General features: G+C 34.9%; 1 protein-coding gene across 1 annotated transcript in view; it reads right to left on the bottom strand.

Moving 5' to 3' along the window:
• The window catches only part of LOC139501637 (uncharacterized), a 57,827-nt gene extending 47,182 nt beyond the window's left edge, over positions 1 to 10,645 (bottom strand). Inside the window, exons 1-3 of the mRNA XM_071290764.1 lie at positions 10,358 to 10,645; positions 7,405 to 7,469; positions 243 to 414 (exon numbers count right to left, since the gene is read on the bottom strand). Of these exons, the coding sequence (XP_071146865.1) occupies positions 243 to 414; positions 7,405 to 7,437 (205 nt within the window). The 5' untranslated portion in view covers positions 7,438 to 7,469; positions 10,358 to 10,645. The remainder of the gene's footprint in view (positions 1 to 242; positions 415 to 7,404; positions 7,470 to 10,357) is intronic.
• Positions 10,646 to 11,442: the final 797 nt, after the last annotated feature.

The raw sequence follows: 11,442 nt of genomic DNA on the forward strand, positions 1-11,442 counted from the left end.
CAAAGAGACAACAACCCGACGATAGAGCAGACAACAGCAAAAGGTCACCAACAGGTCTTCAATGCAACGAGAAATTCCCGCACCCGGAAGCGTCCTTCAGCTGGCCCCTAAACAAATATATACTAGTTCAGTGATAATGAACGCCATACTAAACTCAAAATTGTACACAAGAAAGCTCAACACTAAATATATTTACATTATGTTATTAACAGACAAATATTTAAATATTTAAAAAGGCAAACCTTCAGCTAAAATTCTAGGTCTGCTACATCTTTCTCTGTATACATTTACTCTATAAGTTACGTCAAATAAGCAAGTATAATTTCTTGGTGGGTCACACTTGGATTTTGCCCGAATTTTCCAGTGTGCTGATGATGGACAGGTGAAGTTGTATGCTACATTTGAGCATACAATCTACAAAAAAAAAGCATATTCATCATTAATTCAAGCAACAATTCTATTAAAATTGTATTTTGTCAACACAAACGCACATAGCCGATGGTGTGTGCGCACGTAAAACTCATCAATAACATATCAGACTTAAAACTGTACATCAAGACGCGTGCTGAAACTAGATAGCACTCGACAATAAAGTTGGTAGGCCAAATTAAACTGTATATTGAGACGTACGCTGAGTCTAGATAGCACCCGACAATAATGTTGGTAGGCCAAATTAAACTTTAATTCAAAACGCACGCTGAGTCTAGATAGCACCCGACAATAATGTTGGTAGGCCAAATTAAACTTTCATTCAAAACGCACGCTGAATCTAGATAGCACCCGACAATAATGTTGGTAGGCCAAATTAAACTTTAATTCAAAACGCACGCTGAGTCTAGATAGCACTCGACAATAATGTTGGTAGGTCAAATTAAACTGTATATTGAGACGTACGCTGAGTCTAGATAACACTCGACAATAATGTTGTCAGGCCAATTCAAACTGTATATTGAGACGCGTGCTGAGCTAGATAGCACTCGTAAATAATTTCGGTAGGCCAAATCAAATTGTATATTAAGCCGTGCGTTGAGTCTAGAGAGCACTCGACAATAATGTTGGTAGGCCAAATCAAACTGTATATTAAGACGTACGCTGAGTCTAGATAGCACTCGACAATAATGTTGGTAGGTCAAATTAAACTGTATATTAAGACTTACGCTGAGTCTCGATAGCACTCGACAATAATGTTGATAGGCCAAATTAAACTGTATATTAAGACGCACACTGCTTCTAGATAGCACTCGATAATAATGTTGGTAGACCAAATTAAACTGTATATAAAGATGGACGTTGAGTATGGATAGCACTCGACAATAATGTTGGTAGGCCAAATTAAACTGTATATTAAGACGCACACTGCGTCTAGATAGCACTCGACAATAGTGTTGTCAGGCCAACTCAAACTGCATATTAAGACGCATGCTGAGTATAGATAGCACTCGACAATAATGTTGGTTCGCCAAATGAAACTGTATATTAAGACGCACGCTGAGTCTAGATACATGTAGCACTCGATAATATTGTTAGTAGGCCAAATCAAATACAAAATTGTACAGATAGTGTTTTATAAAACTTTGCTGTGACATCATTATGGAAAGTATTTTACATATATATATATATATATAACAAGTCTAAAAGGGTACAACATCACCAAAAACACAATAAAACGAACAATATGTAAGATATTTCGGATAACAGATATCCTTCCCCAGTAATTGCATGATGACAAATGAATCATGTCAATTCAAATTAAGACTCTATCTAAATCTTGAAATTTAAACAATTTGAGCGAACGCTGGAACAATTTTAAAATTTCCAAACATGGCGCAAAGACTACAAAGATATGCCAAAATAAAAATAGTTATTTACGATGTCAACTGGCACAACTCTAAATTCCCAAAGGTGGTGACAGTTGAGATGTTAAACAACTGCGTGGAAATACAATCCCAATAAACAGTCCTGACCGATCTGGTATAATATTTAAAATATGACAACGGTAGAGCAATTACAACAAAGACTGCGTATTTAAATATCCCAAAAATATAGTAATTAGATGACAAGAAAAATGAGTAAGACATTTTTACTAAGTTTAAGTAATAGAACGTGGCTGCGTATTTACACATCCCTGCCAACTGTTATTAAAACTAGTATAATTCAAAAATTCCTGAAAAGTGTAAGAGTCAAGTACGGAAGCCGGAGTTACTGGACACAAGTGATGGCAGGAAATTAGTGATGGTAGGGAAAATGAGTGACTCTTCTATGTTTTTTCATTAATGACCTCTGGGGAAACTGTCCTGAGCTTTCTTATCCAAAAACTTTCCCGAGCAAGTCTGTCGTCCTTTGACCAGTCCTCGTTGTGAACTATGATGGTGATGGTAAGTTTTTTAAGATCAGCTTAGGCGTGCCCATGTGATCTTAAATGACGACTTACGGGGAGGTCGGGCTTGCAGGTGTAGTCACTACGATGACCACTCATGCGTTTGTTGAATGGCTGTTCTGTCTCGCTAACATACTGCATGCCACATCGACACTGAAGAATGTATACAACATTCTGGGTTTTGCAAGTTACATTACAAAATATTGTGACCCAGTGGAGTGGCAAGTAAATGTTTGAGTATTCAGTATTTGTTGGTAAGTCAGACATCGTTAGTTACCACATGACTTGCACCATCCTGTAGTTGAACAGCTTTTATAAGAGGAGACGGCAGCTTTCACAAATAAGTCTTTTAGACTTGCTAGTCTCCGAAAAGCTAAGACAGGAGGATCGGGAAAGATTTTGGATAATTTTGGGTGATTGGCAATACTATGCCAATTGGCACGGATCAAACGTGAAAGGTAAGTAAAGGCGGGATTGTATGTTAAAACAAATGTAACTATTTTCCTGCGCCACTTTTTTTTGTACTGTAACAGGTCATTGCGGCTGTTATTGTTAGCACGCGCAAACCCCTTATCTATGTCCCATTTCTTATAACCTCGTTTGATTAAAAATCCGCGAAGGTCTTGTAACCGCTGGGTGACAGCCTCCTCAGAGGAGCAAATCCGCTTTACTCTGAGAGCTTGACTGTACGGGATACTTTTTGTACAATGTTTTGATTGACAGCTTTGGGGAGAAAGGTACTGATGTTTATCTGTAGGTTTACAGTAGAGGTCTTTTGATATGACACCGTCCTTTATAGATGTAGTTGTGTCTACGAAAGAGATCTTAGAGTCGGATATTTCATATGTACATGTACTTGACTGGTGGGCGTTGTTTGCATGTCTGATAAAAGCATCCAATTTTTGTTGGGATTCAATCCATGTTATGTCAACATCATCGATGAAACGGAACCAAGACAGAGGTTTGGATAAAGATGTTGAAATAATTTGTTTCTCTAATTTGCCCATGAAAATATTGGGGTAAGACGGTGCCATTTTCGTCCCCATCGCTGTCCCGTTTATTTGAAGGTAATTCTCACCATTAAAGGTAAAATTGTTGCATTTCAGGACCATAGTAAGCAGTTGGACTAAACATTCGGTAGGTGGTTCTAAAGTGTTGCGCGAGTCCCATATTTCCCTACACGATTGTATGCCGTCATCATGAGGTATGTTGGTATACAATGAGGTGACATCTAAAGTGACAAGGAGGGTTTCCGGAGGAAGAGGGTTCATTGATTCCATTTTCGAAGATAATCTATAGTGTCTTGAATGTGAGAAGGAAGATTTTCTACATAAGATCTTAAATGAAAGTCTACAAATTCCGAGATTTTCTCAGTCGGGTGGCCGTTGGCGGATACAATGGGTCTACCAGGGTTGTTAACCTTTTGTATTTTAGGAAGAAGATACAATCGACCAGGCTTGACGTTCTCTGGTTTTAAACATCAAATTGTATCCTCATCTATGTGACCGTCATTGTGCATGGTTTGTAACGCAGTAATAATTTTGGAACTAAACTCGGAAGTAGGGTCATAGTCAAGTTTCTTATAAAATCTCTCATCAGAGAGCTTCCGCGATGTAGTTGGCTTTGTCCATTATCACAACGGCACTTCCCTTGTCTGCTGGTTTTATAACAATATCATCTCGGTTTTTCAGCGATTGTATGGCTTTTTCTCGTCAGAAGAGGTGTTATAAAACGACGAGTACTTGTTGCTGGCTAGATGAACAACATACGATTTGATTTTGCCAATAACATCTTCCAGTGTAGCAGATTTGCTGGGCTGTGAAATCCATGAACTCTTCTTTTTAAAATGCGGAATTATGATTTCGTCCTCCGAGTTGGACGTGTCTTCCTCATTATCCTCCTCTTTATCCTTGTTACCAAAGTATTCTTTAATTCCGAGGGTTCTGGCAAAGTTATTGAGGTCATCCTTCAGTTTCATATTATCTATGTTACTTGGAGAATTGGGATTGGCTGTAAAATGATTTTTTTTTCAAAATCTACGGTTGCGAGGCTTTTTACAAGAATATTTTGAAGGTCTGTTTAAAAGGTGGGTAACTTTCACACCATCCCGTTTAAATTTGTTTATCTGCTTGACGTGAAACTTATGTGATTCAATACGTTTGATATCGCTAAACCGTACTTGAATTTCGTCAAGTTCAAGACCAGATAATTGGTCACGAGATCGGCAGTGCAAGTTATCACTAAGTTTGTATAGATTATTACCTTGATGAATTGCTTCTTGGCGTAAAAGATCTATCAGGCTAAAGGAACTGTTGTGTAGAATATTTTTCCATGTATGTAAAAATCTGTTTGACTTTTCGCCTGTTGTAAGTTGCGAAGCTTTTAAAACTAACCCTTTTGGAATAATTCCTTGATCAATGTACGTTTCTAAATTTGAAATATGATGTTCTGTTTTGATAGTAAAAGATCTAAATTTCTTAAAATAAAATTGCAAATGAATGATGGAATAAGCAGTAAGAAATACGGATCGAGTGAGCACACAACATTGCACAATGCAAACTACAAAAAAGGTAAATATATTAAATGACTGAATAAATAGTGAACGATAAATCTTACGGGGCGATGGATCATATAAACGTGATTCAGTACACTACAAAATATAATAAAATTATTATATTTTTAGTGTACTGAATCATGTTTATATGAAAATTATTATATTTTAGTGTACTGAATCATGTTTATATGATCATTCGCCTCGTAAGATTTATCGTTCACTATTCATTCAGTCATTTCTAAACATCAACCCAACAATGTTAGATCTGTAAATTTGCTTTCGCAATTTTTTTGTTCTTCCCTCGCCGGGATTCGAACCCATGCTACTGAGATATCGTGACACCAAATTGCCTGCACTGTAGCCGTCTCGCTAGACCACACGACCACCTGGGCTTCACAATAATAAAGCTTTCGGTGGTCGTGTGTTACCTTTCCTCGTCAGTTTTTAATCTAGCGTCGTACTACAGTACATGATATATAAGGCATGGAGATGTTATTGTTGAAGATCAGCTCAATTATCTATAGTGAAGGATCCTACAAATTAATGCAAGATACAGTCACAGAAAATAATTATATGTATAAGTACGTCTGAGTCAGTGACAGCTCTACAACAGATTTTTCCATCGGATCACCAGCAATGATTGTGATACATGGCTGTGTACATTATGTTGTATATACAACTCGTCTAAACATCAACCCAACAATGTTAGATCTGTACATTTGCTTTCGCAAATGTTTTGTTCTTCCCTCGCCGGGATTCGATACCAAGCTTCTGAGATATCGTGACACCAAATCGCCTGCACTGTAGACGTCCCGCTAGACCACACGACCACCTGGGCTTCACAATAATACAGCTTTCGGTGGCCGTGTGTTACCTTTCCTCGTCAGTTTTTAATCTAGCGTCGTACTACAGTACATGATATATGAGGCATGGAGATGTTATTGTTACAGATCAGCTCAATTATCTATAGTAAAGGATCCTACAAATTAATGCAACATACAGTCACAGAAAATAATTATATTTATAAGTACGTCTGAGTCAGTGACAACTCTACAACAGATTTATCCATCGGATCACCAGCAGCGATTGTGATACATGGCTCTGTACATTATGTATATACAACTCGTCTAAACATCAACCCAACAATGTTAGATCTGTAAATTTGCTTTTGCAATTTTTTTGTTCTCCCCTCGCTGGGATTCGAACCCATGCTACTGAGATATCGAGACACCAAATCGCATATATATATATATATACATATAGATATCTTCCATGCAAGATCTGATTCTTGGCTTGGCTTTCGGTCATACTTTAAAAGAGAGGTGGAAGATATCAGAGGGATAGCAATAGTACACAAAACGCAACATATAAAACAAAAGACTGAGCAACATGAACCCTACAAACAATTGGGATGATCTCATGAGTTCCAGACGGGTTAGCAGATCATTTGTGAACCGGATAATTCAATACGGTCAACCAACTTGTGATTGTTTTCGTTAAATTGACAAAAGAATGAATTCAATTTTACCACTTGAAACTGTTGTTTTTATAGCTTCATTGTGAGCAGCAACCCTTTATTAAGTAAATCGTGATATTTATACAAGCCCTGAAATATTGTATTAACTGGGAAATATATACTCCGCATGTAGACGATGCTGGAATGTTGCTATATAGAAAAGTTTTTTTCAACCGACCCTGATTGTCAATGTCTATATGTAAGTAAAGATTTGAGATATAGCTTACTGTATCTGTTGTATCATTTATCTCAAGTTCGATGATATGGAATAGATACGTTTAACATAGTCACCAAATTTTGAATTATTTAGTAATAGAACATCACCTATAAAGCAGAAGGTAAAGTTAAGAATAATTCCAACTTCTTTGGATACTCTCTTTTATGAACAAATTAGGACCAATCCTTTCAATTGGTCTTTTAGTTTGGAATGGGGAACAGTTGTATAAATTTTGGAAAGTTAAAAAAGTTCTAATACTATTGCAAGATAAAAGATGTATATTGCAAGTACTCTATAAGATCTTTGGATTTGTTGATTATCCTTATATGATTCACGACACCTCTAAAGGATTATGTCGCAATACCGATCTGGTGATCGTCAGTTTACCAAAAAATCCCTTATTACTATTGCTAGGGGCGTCTCAAATGGGCATTGAAGTGAAAGTATTTTTGCTTTTGCTTCATTGAAAGACCTCACTGTGACTTGGAGACGAACAACAATAAAGGCGATGTTCGATTGTTTTTTTGTTTTGTTTTTTACTGTGTATTTACGGATTGGGTGTCTTCAGAGAATCGTGGGTAACCCCATATCCTTTCTTTTTCTACTTCATTAAAATTACTGTTTCTACAAAGTTCAAAATTAATGTCACAATTGTGTGGTCAACTTCCTTAACCACACTTCCTAAGCCGAAACAAGACGAAGAAAATTAAACATATGTGTCAGATATAAATGATACACACCTGAAGGAGAGTCAGTAGGATCAACATGTTCATGATGTTTGTTCTTCATTTATAATATATGCCATCTAAAAAGAAAAACAATAAACACATCTAAGTTAACTAAATAAATTTCTTTTCGTTATAAGGCTTAACGAATACCGTTATGCGTAGTAATTTGCACGGGTGGATTCACCCGTGCATACCTAAGCGGGAATTAAATCATTCGACGGTTTGCACACGTATTAAGAGTATTCTTATAGAATTGTACAATTCAATAGATGCACATGTATACTGTCCAAAGTTACAGTATTTAATCAATTTCTCTTTTCATTCATTTAAATGTAGTTGCGAATTGTTTTTTAATTTTTGTAATTATATTTTGTAGATTGTTCAGGCTGTTGATCATACTTCTAGTGAAGAGAATGTGATAAGGACCGTTTTTTTGGCGTAACACCTGCCATTCTAATTTTTTTTCCACATGTTATTATGTTCCGAATGTATTATTAAAAGACTAGATGCTGCAAACCTACATCCCATAGTATATTTGTGTTTTGTGTTTTTAAGCCTTGTATAGAAAAGAAATGTTTTATGTTCGGTTGAACCCGTGAAAAAGAACCTAATTGACCATAAACTGTGCATTACAATACTTAATGATTCAACCTTTGGTTTTATAATATTGTATATATTTGATGCATCGTTGGTCAATGTCAGGTTGTTTGTTTTATTATTTCTTTTTCTAGTAAACATATCTGCAAGTTATTAATTTAAAAAGACAGATATCCTAAATTCTTAAAAGAGGGACGAAAAATACCAAAGGGACAGTCAAACTCATAAATCTAAAACAAACTGACAACGCCATAGCTAAATATGAAAAAGACAAACAGAAAAAAACAATAGTACACATGACACAACATAGAACAAACAACACGAACCCCACCAAAAACTAGGGTTGATCTCAGGTGCTCCGGAAGGGTAAGCAGATCCTGCTCCACATGTGGCACCCGTCGTGTTGCTTATGTGATTACAAATCTGGTAAATAGTCTAATTCGGTAGGTCACATTCATGAAAGGGAAGGGGATTGTAGTTTCGACGTAAGAAACATGTCCGATATCATTTGTGAAACGGTTATTCAATAACGGTCAACCAACTCGTGATGGCGTCCGTAAACATGCATGTCCATATGAGTTAACGATGAGATGATTAGAAAGTATTTTGTAAAACTACCGATTGATGAAAATTGAACAATCATAAATACATAGGGAGACATCGATAACACTATTGTGTAAAATAGTTTTAGTTTGATTCGACATTACATACAGAGGACACACAAATAATAAAACTTCTGACTTGTGTTTAGAATTTCAATTTTACAAACCTTGATTTTGCAGGTGACCAATGGACACAGTAAAACACGCTCACATTTGTGTTAATACATACACGGTAACAAAGGGAGTGAATGCATTCACCGGATTGAATAGGGTTGATAACTTGTAGATTAAGGCTAGGAACATCAGATAACATTTTAAACGATTTGATGAACAACACTTGAGATATAACGTTTCTATTGCTCACTATTCTTATATATATATATAAATGAAACAAAAATAAACAGATGATCCTGAAACTCACTAAATGATGTTATCATCATTACTAAACATGTTATTGTCCCCTTTCTTGTTTTTTTTTTCGATTTTGTATAAAACGTAAGATGAAAATCTTGTTTCTTCGTACTAAAACATAACCGGATCATATAGGTTTTCTTTTACAATACGTGTTCTACCATTCGTTTAACACTAACCTGTCTGGAGAGTTATTTAATAGTTCATCTTATACATTTTGTTAAATAGTACATTTTGTATATTTTGATTATTTTCCAAATAAATCTTGTTTGGTATTTAAGTTTTCTGACTTGTATGTGTTTCTTTCAAATTATCATTTGACCTTTAATGCCAACCTGAAAGATTATAATTATGAAAATCATGATATTTATTGTTCATTTTTCAATAAGTTGCTTACCCGTCATACTGTTAACGTGGACTCATTTCCAACAATCTATATATTTGGTGTATTTGGAAACGTGACAAAGACGGATTGACAATAGACGCTATATACATTTCAATTGTTTACGAAGTATGACGAACATTACGGGTTTAATAATACACAGTTAAAACTATTTACCATGATAGTATTATTAACTCATATCCTATAACATTTACAACACCACTATTTATAGATATATGAATGGCAAAGATCGTTGCTATAATCGATTCTCATATATAACCAATAATTATTTTCAACGGTTACAACTTGTATTACAAATATAGATATGTATTGTGGAAATATATTCACAAATGTAGAATTTCATCTACCTTTTGTTTAATTGTTAAGTAATCAATGTAATCAATATGTAATCACTTGTATGAAATTGAACTTAATTGTATTGCTCAAATTATTGGGCGTCATGATTGACAATTAACCGTGTTATTACGGTTTTACATGTAAACATGGTATACTATTTATTTAATAGACCTGTCACGGAACAGAAGTTCCTTCATAATATAATTTCCAAATGGAACAAATATTCTGGAATATTATTTCCACAGGAATAAATATTACAGTAGATGTTCGAAATTCCTAACGGAATAAATAGTATAGAATATTTGTTCCATCAGGTACAGGTATTATGACATTGTTTATAACAAAGTTTCCACTGGAACTTCTGTTAGGTGGAACAAATATACGTTGACAGACCTACCGAATTATATTTAAATACTGATCCAACAGAGTTATTAGAAAGAACGACTGAAATGTTACGTCACAAATATGAATTAGATCATAGATCATTTTAGCAAGTTTAGTTCATATGTTGTAAAATTGTCTTTTGTTTGTAATTACTTTCAAACGATATTAAAATAATGTTTTTAAAATATACACAACGTGGAATTCCCATGTTTATACAACTGAATATGCTTACCTGAAACTACTCCATCCAAAGTCAAATAAGACAAAGATGATGACCTAAATGTTTAATGTTTTCCATTATAACACTTTAAAGTATATAATTTCCATAGTGCAATATCATCACATATTCGGCATTGTAGTAACATGATATTTCCTTTAAACAGTACGGAATCCACATTTGATCTTATAAAATGCTATGTTGTGATTCATTTGGACAAACACAAAAAAATTATAAGTAAACGCTGTACAATTCATCGTGACTGATTCATAATAACTCGTTGTATCTTAAATCAGAATTCTAAACAGGATACCTGATATTTTTCAAAAGAAAGTTAATAGACCATGCAAATGTGAAGTCTAGTATTTAACATTGACCTAAATAAGAATTGCAAACATGGATTTAAAATTCGTCCGACAATATATTTTCTTTTTTAATTTAAAGAAACTTTTGAACAAATGTATAAGGAACAGTATAGTTTATTATTTATAATCCAAACACATGAGTTATAACCTTTCTGTTGAAACAGATCATGTTCTGCATGTTCTAGTTTGTGTAAAATAAATGAATTTCTTTTGAAATTATTTTAAAATTACCCCGAGCAGTGATGCGATGTTGTACAGACATGTATTTTAGGTTGAAAATCGGTTGTAACGTTGACGACCTGAATTCAAAGTCGGCTTACAAACGCCAGTCTGACGTTAAAGAGAGACGTCTACATAAACTTGCTTTAAGAGTGCGACCTTAAACAACGCCAACACAACGTCGGATACCTTATATCGGTCGAACGTCTAAACTAATCTAAATATTGAAATCACACGTACACAAAAAAAATGAAATTATAAATTATCCTTTCATAACAATATTTCTAGAATACTAAGTCGAAGATTTCAAATAAAGAAAATAATCAACGAGTGATCAAACAACACTGTTAAGAATTGCACATGAGGTGTTCCCGCTACCGCTCTCCATGTACACGACGTCAACGTTGTTGTGACGTTAGCTTTTCAGAGTTCAATACATGTATCATTGCAAGCAGACGTTCTTATTTACTAAGCCTTAATTTGTGTCCGATACAACCACTCTACGATATTGGTACC

This window comes from Mytilus edulis, chromosome 13 (assembly GCF_963676685.1).
Source record: "Mytilus edulis chromosome 13, xbMytEdul2.2, whole genome shotgun sequence".
NCBI lineage: Eukaryota > Metazoa > Mollusca > Bivalvia > Mytilida > Mytilidae > Mytilus > Mytilus edulis.